Source organism: Canis lupus, chromosome 37 (assembly GCF_011100685.1).
Source record: "Canis lupus familiaris isolate Mischka breed German Shepherd chromosome 37, alternate assembly UU_Cfam_GSD_1.0, whole genome shotgun sequence".
Taxonomy (NCBI): domain Eukaryota; kingdom Metazoa; phylum Chordata; class Mammalia; order Carnivora; family Canidae; genus Canis; species Canis lupus.
Genome location: NC_049258.1, coordinates 28,566,494 through 28,582,557, shown reverse-complemented (window position 1 = coordinate 28,582,557; position 16,064 = coordinate 28,566,494). Strand labels below are relative to the sequence as shown.

The 16,064-nt window shown below is 37.6% G+C and overlaps 1 protein-coding gene across 3 annotated transcripts in view; it reads left to right on the top strand.

Annotated features, from left to right (window-relative positions):
* FARSB (phenylalanyl-tRNA synthetase subunit beta) overlaps nt 1–16,064 on the top strand; it is a 69,225-nt gene that overhangs the window by 19,956 nt on the left and 33,205 nt on the right. For all 3 annotated transcript variants that reach the window (XM_038585870.1, XM_038585869.1, XM_038585871.1), the window contains 8 exons: nt 331–401; nt 1,825–1,886; nt 2,793–2,844; nt 6,912–6,973; nt 7,231–7,438; nt 7,945–8,025; nt 11,481–11,573; nt 15,844–15,961. In XM_038585870.1, the coding sequence (XP_038441798.1) occupies nt 331–401; nt 1,825–1,886; nt 2,793–2,844; nt 6,912–6,973; nt 7,231–7,438; nt 7,945–8,025; nt 11,481–11,573; nt 15,844–15,961 (747 nt within the window). The remainder of the gene's footprint in view (nt 1–330; nt 402–1,824; nt 1,887–2,792; nt 2,845–6,911; nt 6,974–7,230; nt 7,439–7,944; nt 8,026–11,480; nt 11,574–15,843; nt 15,962–16,064) is intronic.

Below are 16,064 nucleotides of genomic sequence, written 5' to 3'. Positions count from 1 at the left end.
TAGACCATGTGATCAGGTCAATAAGCTAAAGCTCTGAATCTTAGTCGTGCCTACAGCTCTATCATAGGGTTGTGGTGGAGAAGAGATGAGAAAACCTGTGTAGGGCTGGACAGAGCAGCTCTGACACACTGAATGCAGTAAAGTCTTGTTACTATTTTCTCTCTATTCTCCTGATTGCAGTGGGGACTTAAATATTGCATTATCACCTTACCTCTGAGTTGTCTGTTTACTGTACTCTAAGTGGAAAAAGTAGTTTCTCTGTTTTGGGGGTCTTTTTAGTGCACCTACATTTCTGAAACTGATTGTTTTGTTGTGTTGTGTTTGTTACAGGAAATCATTCCAAAATAACTGTAAATACTAGAAATGTATTCATTGAATGCACAGGAACTGACTTCACTAAGGTAAATTTCTAATTCTATGTTTGTACTGCCAGACAGGACATTTTAGTTCAGGGCCAAGACTAGATGGCTGAACTTTAAAGTGTTTATTTTGTAAGTGGGAATGTATTTCAGGATTTAAAAAATTAGGAAGATACAGATATTTTGTTCCCTGGTTATGGTGTATTCATTTAATGAATAAATCTTTAATGAGCACCTCCTGTCTTTCCAGTGCTGTGACTTAATGAGTTACATGTTTCTTCATGTCAAGGAACTTACTCTAGTGGGAGAAATCAGCTAATACCTAACTGTAAGACTGAGAATGGAATAAGTGCTGTATAAATTTTTTTATCTCAGTGGGCTTAATTTAAATGCTGAGTAATTTGATACCTGTGTGTACTTAGTAATAAGTTTTTAAAAATGAAACGGCCTGTAAAGAAGTTTTACTTAGCAAAATTGATAAAGGGTTTGTGCACATGAGCTCAACAATATGTAAAATACTAGTTCACTCACTTTTAGTAACTGGATTGGATTGCTATGAAACTTTTTAACAGCATAAGATTCTTTTCAGATAACAAGGCATAGGGTGAGGTGGCAGTCAAGCAAATTAATAAGATAAGCTTGAATGGCAGGAGAAGGCTGGCCTATAGAAATAGGGCCATAAATGGCATTCAGTATGTCTTACAGGATTGGACGCCATTGTAACTTTTATGGCCCTATTTACCTTCAGAAATACTAGAAATATAGCTTATACTATTTATAATTTTTTTTAAAAAGTCCTATATTAACAGACCTTAGGTACTTTCCCTGAAGCTTATCTTTAAATAGTGAAGTGTATATATAAAAGTAAAGCCTAGATATATCCCAATAAGGTTACTGTGTTTTTTTCCTAAGAATATTTCTTCAATTTAAAATTTTAATCTATACAACTCTTAAATGTGCTAGGCATTGCTCATGTATTAATACATTTAATCCTCATAATAACCAAATGAGCTTTAGAAACTTTTATAATCTCCACTTAACAAATAAAGATGCGGTACAAAGGTGTGGTAAGGAACTTACCCAAAGTCAGTTTACTCAACTACTGGTTGAGCCAGGAGCCTGGTAACTGGCTGTAGAGATCTAGAAGATTGATAAGGGGTGTGTGTGTGTGTGTTGGCCATTTGTCTCTCTTGAAACTTGGTGAACCCAAGGGAGAGGGCCAGAGGAAGTAAATGATTTGTTTCAGTCATGGATTGTTAACTCTCAGAGAACCGAATAAATGCAGACCACCTGAAGATAAGGCTAGGCCTACTTTAGCTCACAAGTTTTTATTCCACTTCCTTTTTTTTTTCTTTGAACACATACATATATGCATCATTTTTAGATGTTTGAGGACTAAATTTTCACTTCATCTGAGTGAAGAGAATGTATTTTTAGATTACAATATCTTTTTCTTTTTTTGCAGGCAAAAATAGTTCTTGATGTTATTGTCACCATGTTCAGTGAATATTGTGAGAATCAGTTTATGTAAGTTTATTCAACGGTTTTATTGAATGAAGCCTGTTCTGAAGGCAAAGCACTAAGACCTTGAACTAAATATAAAGATGAAAAATGCAGCTCCTGTGACTAGAACCATATCGTCTCTTTGGGGGGCTAAGGTCTATGCATAACTATTTAAAATAAAATGTGAGAACTACTTTAAAAAGTTTCAGTAATATTGTGGCTGTAAGGGCAAGTTATTGCTAGCTGGATCAGTTATTGCACCTGGGCAGACATCATGGAGGCAATGAAGTTTAAGCTGTGTTTAAGGATCATTGGATTTGAGGATGTAAACATGGAAAGACAGACAACAAACAGTTAAACAAAAGTAGGGAAGTATATATCCCATATGTATCTGTAGGATTCCTGTATTTTTTTCCAAAGCTTATTTTTTAATTAAAATATTTAATTAAATGGTCCTTGCTGTGTATCAGCATCATAGTTTATTCCAGAATGTTAATTAAAATTCAAAATAGCCATATCGCTACAGAGCCCAGGACTGAAATTGGCAGGGTCTGTGTTTTAAATTGAATTGCCTGTTAGTGGTTGTGTAGTCCAGCTTTCATGGTGTAACATACCACCCTGGTAAAGCCTGGAACATGTGTATCCGTGTTGGCAGGGAGCACATAGAGGATGCATGCTTTGCAGCACTGAGAAGTAAATGTCAGATGTGCACTGCCTCAAGAGCTATGGGAGCCATAGTGGGTTGGACACTATACTGGGTGGTGGTGTATTTAAGAGGATTAATCCAGACAGCAGTGTTGGAACGTGAATAGATTGAATATGTTGAAGTTACTGTTGTAGAACAAGTGAGAGACTTATTAACCATACACATTTCTAGAATTTGTAGCTCCTTTTTTAAAAAATATTTTATTTCTGACTTTTTTTTTAAAGGGTTGAAGCAGCTGAGGTAGTTTTTCCTAATGGAAAATCCTATACCTTTCCAGTAAGTATTTAAGATTTGATAATACTAGTAATAATGATGGTTATAGAGTGCTCATTACATGTCTGTCCATCCATCCACCCACATGCCCAGGCACTATACTATGTGCATTAAATGGATTTAATCCTGTCACCCTATGAAGGTGAATGTTCTCTTCGGCCCTTTCCCAGATGGAGATAGAGATCTTGAGATGTTCAGTAGCTTGCCTATTACTATTAAGTGGTGGAGTGAGGTGATAGTCTGGGCTCACCTCCCAACATGCTCCACTATACTACTGCATTAGGTGGCCATAATTTCTCTGATACATTCTTTTTATTTTACTTTTACTTTTTTAACTTAAATTCAATTAATTAATATACAGGATATTATTAGTTTCAGAGGTAGAGTTCAGTGATTCATCAGTCTTATATAACACCCAGTACTCGCTACATCAGGTTCCCTCCTTTTTTTGGTAAGAGACACTGGCAGAGGGAGAAGCAGGCTCCCTATGGGGAGCCCAATGTGGGACTTAGTCCCAGGACCCCAGGATCACGCCCTGAGTTAAAGGCAGATGCTCAACCACCAAGCCACCCAGGTTCCCACTTAATGCCTGTCACCCAGTTACCCATCCCCCTACCTCCTTCCACTCCAACCCTCAGTTTGTTTCTTATGATTAAGAATATCTATGCTTTGTCTCTTTCTCTCTGATTTCATTTTATTTTTCCTTCCCTTCCCCTGTGATCCTGTTTCGTTTCTAAATTCCAAATATGAGTGAGATCATATAATTGTCTTTGATTGACTTACTTGCATTTAGAATGACACCCTTCAGTTCTATCCATGTAATTGCAAATGGCAAGATTTTTTTTTAAGATTTTTTTTGATGAGTACATTGTATGTGTATGTGTGTGTATACATGTGTATATGTGTATACATACATGTGTATACACACACGCACCATATACCACATCTTCTTTATCCATTTTTCAATGAATCTGGGCTCTTTCCATAGTTTGGCTATTGTGGACATTATTGCTATGAACATTGGGTGCAGGTTCTGATTTATTCTTTTATTAACTAGTTAAATGGGTAATTTATAGTCTCATCACTTTTAAGATTACTCAGCCCTCCGCATCTAATTAGTCTGTTGATACTTGAATTAACAGTTGCTGAAGGCCATCACTGTAACTAATAATTCCAGATGTATTAACAGGACTAAGTAGTAAGCACAATTATTTTTAAGACATGGAATCTTGGTAAAACAAAAACATTCTTAATCTGTTTTTTTTCTTCTAAGATGATTTTATTAATATAAAGATGGCTATTCCAACACATGACTGTATTAGTCATTTAGTTGTGGTTATGATTCAGTGAGGCCATTCTTCAAACTCTTTAGATTTTTCACTATTCCTGTCACTTAAGTGACTCATAGCCTGGAATCGTTTCTACTGTTGAAATAGTTTCTGGAAAAAAAAAATTTTTTTTTCTGAAGTTGATAAAGCCTGCCAAGATCAAAACCTTTCTCTTCCTGAAAACATGAGCATTTAGCTTCATATTTTATTCTGGAATATTGATCATAATTCAAAATAAGTCTGTAACTTTAGAAAACTTAACTGAAATTATGGGCAGTCTCAGATTTTAAAAATTTTGTAGTGCCTATTAGCTTTTGTCATGTAATAAACTGATATCTCAAGACTTAGTAATGTAAAACAGCAGTGATTTATCATGATTCTGTTGATCAGCTGGGTAGTTTTTCTGCTCTAGTGTGCCTTGGCCAACCTCTCCTGGGCTTGTTCCTGTGTAATCATCCATTTGATAGGCTAGCCTCTACTCTCACAAGTCTCCTTAGCCTTGGAGTCACAAGTGTCTGTCATCCAGCAGGCTAGCTTGGTTTTCATTGTATGATGGTGGTTGCAGGATTCCCAACAGCATGAGAGCAAGTCCAGTGCTTAAGTATTTTTAAGGTGTCCTGTTGGCCTTGGCCATTTTGCTAGATTCAAGTGGGGGGTGAAATAGACTCCCTTTTCTAAATGCCAAGACCTGAAGTGTCCTATTGTGAGGCCATGGGTACAGCACAGAAGGGAAGAATGTGGCCATCTATATGATCTACCACAGCAGTAGTTGGTTTGGCCAGAGATAGCTTTTTAGTCAATTTTAAAATGATGTCTGATTTGAGAAAAGTTTTTTTCTTTTTAATATGAGGAATTGTCAAGTGTTAGTAAAAGTGAAATAGGTACTTGGGGGAGGAAAGAGATACCTTAAAATTTGGTTCATTTTTCTCAAGTAGGTAAGTCCTTGAAATCATTTGAATTATAAAGAGCTTTCGTAAATTTGAAATAGTGGGATTTCTGAAAAGGAGTTACCGTATCAGTGTTATTTGTTAATTTATTTCCTTTTGAATGTAGATTAGAATTGCTCTTTTCAGATTGTCCTCCCAGAATAGAATGATCCTCTGAGGAACTGATTCTTCCTCACATGAAATAGCATATTTTTTCTAAATACTTTGATAGTTCTTTCCTAATCTTCTGTTATTGCATATAAAATAATGGAGTTTGGAATAAGAGGACCAGAGGAGATAAGGGGTAGGTAGTCAGAGAGACCAATGGTTAATGGTGCGAGCTTCGGAATTAGGCTCCTGAAGTTGTTAATTCATTAATTTGTTCATTTGTTACTTGATGCATTTATTTATTAACTATATACCGAGTACTTATTATCTGCCAAGCATTTTTGTAAGCACTGGGAATATAGTAGCAGCAGGGTCCAGCAGCTTACGATTGTTGTGATCTAGGAATAGTTATTCTTTTTTTTTTTTTTTTTTTTTTTTAATTAATTTTTATTTATTTATGATAGTCACACAGAGAGAGAGAGAGAGAGAGGCAGAGACATAGGCAGAAGGAGAAGCAGGCTCCATGCACCGGGAGCCCGACGTGGGATTCGATCCCGGGTCTCCAGGATCGGGCCCTGGGCCAAAGGCAGGCGCCAAACCGCTGCGCCACCCAGGGATCCCTAGGAATAGTTATTCATCTAAAACTTTACTATTCCCGCTTCACTGATAAGGAATCTAATAGTATCTGTTGTCTGGGTTAAGATTATCTTGAAGGTGTCTCGTACTGTTCATGTAACTGCTTGTAAAAGTTTCTGTTGCCATCATTAGCATCGAGTTTTATGCTTTTTAAGCCGTAGTGTGTTGTCACAGCACCTCAGGATCTTGATAACCCTCCATTCAGGGTTCAGTAGGTCTTGTGTCACTGCTACCAGGGCCCTAGAGCCTGCATTTCTAAGAGGCTCTCGAGTTGTGATGATAACTTCTGCTTCAGAATTGCATTTTGAGTGGCAAGGCTTATTGGACTTGAGTCCGATCAGGGTTTTAGATTTATAGCCTTTTTGCCAGTGGTAGTTATTCTTTTGAGAGTAAGTTAATGATAAACATTCATAGATATGTTTGCAGAGGTGCTGAAAAGCCTGGGGTTTATACATGTTTGTTCCTACCTAACATGGTAAGGTTATATACTGTTTGAAGGAGAATGAGTACTGATTTATGAGCTGCTCCCAGTCCTACCATCCCCTGGACCAGATTGATGATCACTAGGACTGTCTGGGGGCCTGGTCACATTCCCCCACCTGGATGAATGATAAGAAAGGAATTTCTTTGTAACACTTGGACTTAGTATAATGGTGATTTTTTTTTTTTTTGATAGTACATGGTGATACCTGAATTATTGTTTCTTGGTCCTGAAACCTGCTTGCTTGAGAGGAGACTGAAAAAGCCTTAGGATTTATAAACATCTTAGAAATGACATAATGCCCCAGGGTTTTACTGCAGAGAATGGTGACTGGCCATCTGAGAGAAAAGTGTTTGGCATTTTCTATTTCTGAGCAGTTCCAGTTGTCTAGCAAATAGAATGTTCCATTATGAACCTGTGGTAGCAGATTTATTCCTCTGTAATGTTTTGAAACATAAATGTTTATTTTTAGTGTCTCTAACAACAGTTTTTTGGGAAGGCAGTGAAACTGCCATAAGATGAGGTAAAGTTAGTCTAACACTGTAGCTGACAGGGACTCATGAAAGCTTCTCAAACTTTTTCTTTTTAAAGGAACTGGCTTACCGAAAGGAAATAGTGAGAGCTGATCTAATTAACAAAAAAGTTGGAATCAGGTATGTTTGCAAACATTTATTCTTGGAGAGAATTCAAGAATAAAGTATGTACAACACTTTAATTTATCCGGAAAGAATGCTTAGGATTTTGATATCTTTTCAGAGTAAATGATAATAAATCATCTGTTAGGGTATCTGATATCTCATGGAACTTAGAAAGAAAGATGATATTTCAGATAATGGAATATTTTAAAATAAGATATAAGCACATTTTAAGTAATCCAGTGAAATTTATGGATTGTACATTCCTGTTTCAGAGAAACTCCAGAAAATATTGCCAAGCTTCTAACCAGGATGTATTTAAAGTCAGAAGTAATAGGTGATGGGAATCAGATTGAGATTGAAATCCCTCCAACCAGAGCTGACATTATCCATGCCTGTGATATCGTAGAAGATGCAGCTATTGCTTATGGTTATAACAACATTCAGATGACTCTCCCGAAAACCTACACCATAGCTAATCAAGTAAGATTGCACCCTTAAATAAATACTCCTTATTGTTAGAAACTGATTATTGAATGCCAGGAAGGCTTCCAGAAAAACAGCACATAGGAATTAAGTAGTATTTGGACGTGCTCTGCTATGAAGAGCCATTCGCTATGGAGAGGATACAAAACAGATGCCCGGTGTGGATTAGAGTAAGTTCAAAACCTGTGATGACTAGTACTTGAAGAAAGACAGGTTTCAAGTTTGGAGCCCTTTTGAATCTTGAACTGGGGAAATTCATGTTCCGAACTTGGCCTGAAGGCAGAAGTAGTTTGGTGGGGAAGAGGTCAAGTGGGGGGTTTGTGCCATCTGTATAGGAGGGAGAATCGGGGTAGTGGGGAGGTAGGCAGAGAGGGGTGGTGTACCAGCAGTATCAGTAAGGATGGAAGGAGGTTTGCCTTTTAATGACATGTTCTGTATGAACCTTTTGTTACAGGAAATTTCATTGAGGTGGCATAAAGTTTAATATCTTTTTTTTTTTTCAGTTTCCTCTTAATAAACTCACAGAACTCTTAAGACAGGACATGGCAGCTGCTGGATTCACGGAAGCGCTGACCTTTGCTCTGGTAGGTCTCCTGTGCTGTTTGTGCAGCTGATTGTTGACACAGAATCTCTGAGTTGTTGTACTCTGGTTCCTTATGACTTTACAACATATAGATTGCTAAAATTTTCCAGGTTCTAGAAGAATAACTTGTTTTACTTGAGATTGTAGTTTCTAGTGAAGAAGTGTTTCCTTTTTTATTTATTTTTTATTTTATTTTTATTTTTTTTAGTGTTTCCTTTTTTAGTCACAAAAAAATCATGAAGGTCAAAAGTCTTAAATGACAGATAACAGTGTATTTTGTACTCTTAAGGAAGTGTCAAGTATTGGATTCATAATAAATTTCATAACCAAATTGATGAAGTTGGAATTTTTAGCCTTAATTTGGTTGTGTCTGTGCCCACTAGATGCCGCCCTAGTTAAGGGTTTGTGGACTGTTCCACATTAAACTTCTTTGTCTTTGAACATGTTCATGACATTTGCTTTGAGTTGGAAAGCTGACATAAAAGGCCTAAATCAGGAAATGAATTTTATTACAAAGTAGAAGGAAATGTCCTTCCCCCACCAGATTGACCATTTGAAAAGAATAAAACGCCTGTGCCATTTATAGTTTCCTCTTCTCATACTGAGCATTTGTGAGGAGTCGATGTGTTGTTCTGGAGTGTTCAAGTAGGTGTCAGCGTAATGATGTAGGGCAAAAAAAAAAAAAAAACCAAGCAGAACGACTCCATTTTCTCCCTCCAACTCAACTCCAGACAGACTTCTCTATCTTAGATTTACAGGGAACGCGGTGGTGGGCATTACATTACTACCAGTTTGTGGGGAGAGGGCAGTTGGAAAGGAGATGCACCTTCTCTCCCTTGATTGAGCATTTGTAATTCATAGGGTGCTAACCTCGGAAGGACCTTTGAGATCTTCTAGTTCAGGGTTGTCATGTTTTTGATTCAGCAGTCCTTTATTCCGCATTTATGGAGCATCTGTTGTATGCCAGGCATGAGTAGGAGTAAGGAAGCCTGAGGTCAACAGGAGAAGTACCTAATGAAGTGTACACGGACAGCACGAGGACCAGGACTGGAGTCCTAGCCTTTTGGCTTTTAGAGCAGTGCTTTTCTGTTGTCTCAGCCAGTGTGTGCTTGGTTCTTAGTACCATGTCGTTCGTATGTATATGCAGAGTTGTGAACATCAATGAAATAGAGAAAATAGTACTGAGAAATGTGTTTCATTTTTAAGAACTAAGTAGCATAGGATTAATTTGAAAGGATTCAACCTGTACAGAACCATGTAGAGTAACCCATGATCGGTCCCCTCCATTTCCCCTCAGATTCCAACCCTATTTTCCTCCCCAGAACTCACATTGGCTGGCGTGTGTACCTCCCTGCCCTTTTATATAAGTAGTGAGTTTTGATTTTGTGACCATGTGGCCCCATGTGCATATACTCTGCCTGACTGTGGCTGCTCTGCAGGGAGAATTTATCCTCTGTCCAGGGCTTCATGCATGTGATTCCATCTCCCTGCAGCACCCTGCAGAACGTGTTCCTATCTTACACAGCAGGTGATGTAGGTAGCCTGTCCCATTCCTTACGGCCAGTCTGCTGTGGGCCAGGGACTCTGGGCCAGGCCTGTGTGTGCCTAAGGCTTGTGGCTGAGCTGTCCACAAGCAGTACCAGAAACCGTCTGTCCGGCTGTCCGAAGTCATCTCAACACATTATCACCATGGGGAAAAGGAGTAGTGGGTGCTAGAGGTTCAAATATGTCATTACATTACATGTTACAGTTTTCTTACTTAGATCTTATGTTGAAATTTCTGTATCTCTGAGCCTCATATCTAGTCTTGTAGGAGAGAAACAGAGCTGTTTCTAAAATGTAGCCCTTTATTTTCCAAATACAAGTAGTTGTTATCTCATCATGATTTTTACTATGTCTGCATACTAGTTGTAATATTTTAAATTAACTCACTTTTAAAGCTAAATATTTACTTATAGCCTCAGTATAAGAATATTTATAAAAATCATGGGCTTCACTGACCTATTATATTCTAACACTTTAAAAGAAACACTTTAACATTTAAAAATATTTAAAAATGTTTTTTGCTAGCTCCTGCCACTTTAGGTCACCTTGATTTCACGCTGCTTCTAATCTGTCCCTTGTCCTCCATTGTCATCATGGAGTATGAGGCCACTCAGATACCCCACATTGCCGTGAGTTTGTGGAACACTTCTTTTACATACACAGTACTAGTTCTGCTTGAGAATAGATTGCATTATTTAAATTGCACTTCCTAATTAATCACATTATATCTTGTAATAAAAACTCCTCCATGCTGGGGAGAAAATCTGATTATTTCCAGCGGGTCTGCCACCATTCTCCACCTCTGCAGCCTGACAGATCAGAGAGCTCTTGTCTGCTCTGCCTGGATGCAGCTTCAGTATCCTTCCCAAGAGAGCTCAGCAGGAATCATTAGAATGGGCTTTGACATAAAATCTAAACCCGTGTGTGTGTGTGTGCGCGCACGCTAGGAAAAACAAACTAGTCCTTGAAGGCCACTTTGTAGAATAGCACAATAGGCAATATCCCCTAATGTTGGAAAATCATTTAGTAATATGGTATATCAGTTTTTATGTTAAGTTTTAAACTCCTTTTGCAGCAGTTAGCATTAATATGTGATTATTCAAAAAAAATATGTGATTATTCTTAGTAATTTATTAATCCTCAATATTTTTTGAGCACGGTTTGTGCCAGGTACTTTATTTGCATTATCTTGTTAACTCATTTATTAGATGTGATGCATCTAATGGTTTTATTTTCATAATTCTGTCTGTCATCCTGGTTTTTTAGTGTGACAGATATCTTTCTCTTTTTGGAGTGTGAACAGGTTAGGAGTTTTTTGCTCAGAGCTTTATCAAGCCCCTATGCAAAGAAGTTAAACGATCAAGTAGAAAGAACATTGGGCAGAATTCGGGCCACTTGAGTTTACCATTCTACCACAAGTCAGTATGGATTTAGCAGGGCTTATCACGGTAATCAAAGCCATAGGAACACCAAGGGGGGGAGACAGTTTGACAGGAGTCATTCGGAATATTTTTATGGAAGCAGTAGACCTTGGGGGATGGGAGTGGGTAGGGTGGAGAAGGCATTTCTGGTGAAAGTAAGGAAGAGTGTAAGATTCAGAGAATGGGTTGCTAATTGTGAGAGACTAGACTGGAAAGGTAAATGGAAGGCTAGCTTACGAAGGGCCCAAATACAGTTGTGCCATCAACATATGAAAAACTTCCCTTGCCTCTCTATCATAGGTGGAACTCCTTATAAGAGAACAGTTCATGTTAAATTAGATCTGCAGTGGCCCTGAATTAGTTGATGTATTTATTATTCTTTATATAAAGAATCTACATTATTATGAGATTATAAATTGACTTACAGCATTAAATACTTTGTATATTAAGTTCAGTCATTGTTTTTCTTTATGTTGCATGTACTTCTTAGTGCTCCCAAGAAGATATTGCTGATAAACTTGGTTTGGACATCTCTGCAACAAAGGCAGTCCACATTAGTAATCCTAAAACGGCTGAATTTCAGGTGAGAATTTTAAGTAGGTAAGAATTTGGGTAAATACTGAGAGGCAGTACATAAGTTATACTTAAGATGACAATCTTAGAGCTTTTTAAAAAATCTCTTCTTGGATAAGAATATAGTTCTTACATAACTTTGTTGATGGATTTTGTTTTTAAAGACTTCAAAGATTTTTTTTTTTTTTTTAAATTATTAGCACATCGGGAAGGAGCGGAGTTAGGTTTTTTGTTTTGTTTTAAGATTTTATTTTATTAGAGAGTGTGCATGCATGAGCAGGGGAAGAAGGAGAAGCAGAGTCTGATATGGGGCTCAGTCCCAGGACTTTGAGGTCATGACCTGAGCCGGCAGATTCTTAATTGAGTCACCCAGGTGCCCCTAAATTTTTTTTTAATTAAGAATATTTATTTGAGAGAGATAGGATGAGAGAGAGCACAAGCAGGGGACGGGGAAGGGAGAAGCAGGCTCTCCACGGAGCAGGGAGCCTGAGATCATGACTTGAGCCAAAGGCAGACGCTTAACTGACTGAGCCACCAGGCACCCAATTAAAAATTTTTTTTAAAGATTTTATTAGAGAGCATGTGTGCACAAGTGAGAAAAAGCAAATATAGGGGGGAGGCGCAGAGGGAGAGGGACAAGCAGACTCCCTGCTGAGCAAGGAGCCTGACTGGGGCTCTATCCTAGGTCCTTTGAGGTCATGACCTGAGCTGAAACCAAGAATGGGACATTTAACCCAGGTACCCCATGTTGATGAATTCTTAACACTTTTTAATCTTTTCTTGATTGGTTTACAGTTGTGTTTTGCTTCCTTTGTGCTATCTAGCCCTTTGTCTGAACTTTCCATTTCATTCACTTCAAATCAGTTGATTTTAGTACTATTTTCAGATTTCATCTTTTCTACCCATTTTGTAATAAATGAGTCAGCAACCCTTTCCTAGCATCTCCATTAAGTCATTTACCTTGAAATTAGTTGCTACCTCAGTTCTTGACTATACTGCCTCCATTTTTTTCACAGTAATCCACTAGTTCAATGGCAGTTTCACATGGAGTTCAGGAATATTTCAGTGAGAATACTCTAAATGTTAAATGATACATTACTACATTAGGAAATTGCTTTTAAGTGCTGTTCTTATAGTTTATAATGTCTTTGTTCATGAAGGACTTCAAACCATCTCCTGTCTTTCATACTGGTCTGCTCTCATTCTCTTTTTCTTACACATGCAATTCTTTATGATTTTCTTTAACCCTGGCTTAGATTCAAGGGGAATCTTAGAATTGGGAGGAAATGCTTTCAAGAAAATAAATGCTTTTATAATATGTGAACTCTGACTTGAGATAGTTTCTATGAATCTTGATTTTTCACATCTGTAAACGTAGGGGATGGAGTCTTAGTAAGTTCTAAAAAAATTTTCAAGCTCTGAAAATGTTAAAATTTGGAATTTTAAAAGTTAGATTCAATCTCCTCACTAATGTGGTAGATTTAGGCTAGACTACTAGTTAAAAGAAATAACTGATAATATTCATCAAGTACATAAATTATTTCTCTGTATTCAGGGTCAGAACTCGGAAGAATTCTTATGCCAATTTTAAGGATTGCGATAATAAGGTCCACTAGCTTTTCTACTGCTCTTGAAAGATGCTCATGGGGTTCTTTTCAATAAGAGACACTCAAATCCATTTGGTAGATGGATTTTTCAGTAAATCTTACTGAATTTTTGAGTTGATTCCAAATTTTCCTTTTTTACCCAGTTTCATTTATCAAGCCTGATAGAGTTCTTAAAATGTGGTAATGTTCTGTAGGGTTTACATCCTGTATTCTGTTATATCCAAGTGGAAGGAAAATCAGAAACACATTAAATATACTATAAATAGCTATAGTTTAATACACTTTCAGAATCAATACTTTTGCATAAAATCGTTAGATGAGCCCATCTTTTAGACTAGACAGATTCTGTATTTCCCTCCTGCTTTTCTAGTAGGTATGTCCTACCATTACTAATGTGGCTAACAGGTTTCTGTTTATTTATGGTTAAACGTAAGGTTGTTTATGGGCTTGTAACTCAGTTTATTGCCTAAGCCCATTCTTTCTTTTGCATAATTCTTAATTTGGGGCTATTTTCTGACAGATATGTTAGAGAATGGATGAAAAGAAAAATGTCAGTTAAAAGATACAAATTTTTATTATAATGATAAAAAATATAGAATATTATCACATTCCCCCAAATTAGCAGTAGTATTCCTTAATATTCTTAAATGTCCAGTCATTGTTCAAATTTTCCCGGTTATCTCAATTTTTTAAATAGTTTGTATGAACTTCATTTGAATCCCAAGTCAAAATTGATGTGCTTAAGTCTCTTTTAATCTACAGATTGTCCCTTCTATCTGTGTGTCTGTCTTCTTTGTGCTTTCTTCATTGAAGAAACTGAGTCATTTGTCTTGTAGTTCCTACAGTTAGGATTTTGTTAAATACATTCCAGTGGTCCCCGATGTTTATAGTAAATTGGTGGGTAGATCTAGAATCATGATTGGATTCAGATGTAATTTTTTGTATTGCTGTGAGTTTTTAAACAAGCAAGTAAGGCTGATTTATCAAATGTGGGGGGGTGGGGGTGGGGAACACTAGGAAAACCTATTTACTAAGATAGCTTATTTATATTCCAGTAAGTTAAGCCTTCTTTTAACATTGTAGTTTCATTTGTATAAGTGGTTTGAGCACTTTCTCTCCAGCTGTGAATGGGAGTGTTATTTACGAAATAATAGAGTTGAAGACCAGTAGCAGCAGGTGGTAGAGGGACCAGATCGGAAAGGTGTTCTCTTTCCATAGACACACATTCTACCAGAGTGTCTGTGTAGGGGCTTCCTGTTATGCCTGTATGATCTAGGAAGGGCTGCTGTTTTAGCCTAGGTGGTCAGAGCAGCCTTCTGTGGGGACCTATTGGCCAGAAACCTGAAGAAAGTAAGACCACCACATGTGAATCCAGGTGAAGAATGTATGCTATAGAAGGGAGGGGGTGTGTAGGTCTGAGGTGGAACGCTGCTTTGCAGAGCGTGGCTGAAACACTGTAAGCCTGTGGGGAGCAGCAGGTATGGAGGGTGGAAAGGTAGCCAGGGCCAGATTCAGGTAGGACCTAATGCAGGGCATGGATTTTATTCAGAATTTGATGGAAAGCTGTTGGATTTTTGAGCATGGAGTTTCATGATCTGATGTAGGCTTTAAAGGATCACTGTGTGGAAAACAGGCCATAAGATGCCAGGAGTGGAAGCAGGGACACCAGCTTAAGCTCATGGAGTAGTCTGGGCAAAGGGTGTAGTGGTGCTGGTGTCTGCTATGAGCCCAGGATCTTAACGATGATGCCTTATCACTGCTCATAAATCTCTTCTGGGAACATGGTGTGTTGAAAGCTGACTTATCTCCTGTAGCTTAGAGTGAGAAATTTATTTAAGACAGAAGCAGGGGGATCCCTGGGTGGCGCAGTGGTTTAGCGCCTGCCTTTGGCCCAGGGCGCGATCCTGGAGACCCAGGATCGAATCCCACGTCAGGCTCCCAGTGCATGGAGCCTGCTTCTCCCTCTGCCTGTGTCTCTGCCTCTCTCTCTCTCTCTCTGTGACTATCATAAATAAATAAAAAAATTAAAAAAAAAAAAAAAAAAAAAAAAAAAAAAAAAAGACAGAAGCAGGGAAGGTTTTTCTTTTTTTCTTTTTTCTTTTTGTTTTTAGAAGTATATTTCTTTGGGTACTAAGCTGAACACCATAGGCACAGCTTGCCCTTAGTGGCTGCCTTATTTCTTTAGTGCTTACATATTTGTGTTCTCTTTTCTCATTGTTATATTTTAATTGCATTTACATTTTCCCTGGTCATGGTTTTTAAGGATTTGATTAATTTATATTTAATCTATTTGAATGCTTGTATTTCTTATAATCTCCTTTAATTTATAAGATAAAACAGGATATGAAAATTTATATATTTGCAATCTTAAAAGCTAACTTTTAATTTAAAAGATGATGCCAAGATAACTGATCCTAGCTACTGGCACTGTATTTATAATATTTTCTCAGTTTTTGATCACATTTTATGATTTTTCATTTTGTAACTTTGGAAGCCAGGGTATTTTCAGTTTTCTTTTGTCTTGGAATTGAAAATTATAAATGATTTGGATATTTATACATTGCATTTTCCAAAGGAGTCCTATTACTGTGAAGCTGAATTCTTTTGGCCTTGTCTTAGAACCAAGTCCGCTTGGGTTATTTGGTCAGTGCAATTTCGTGTCTTCTCCTGTAGGTGGCACGCACTACCCTTCTTCCTGGCCTCCTAAAGACCATCGCTGCAAATCGGAAGATGCCCCTTCCTCTGAAGCTGTTTGAAATCTCTGACATTGTAGTCAAAGATTCTAGCAGAGGTAAGAATGAGTCACCTTTCATTTGTACACTTAAAGCAATTTATTGTGAGAATTTCACCTCTGTACAAAAGTGAATAGTATAATCACCCCCATGAATCCAGTA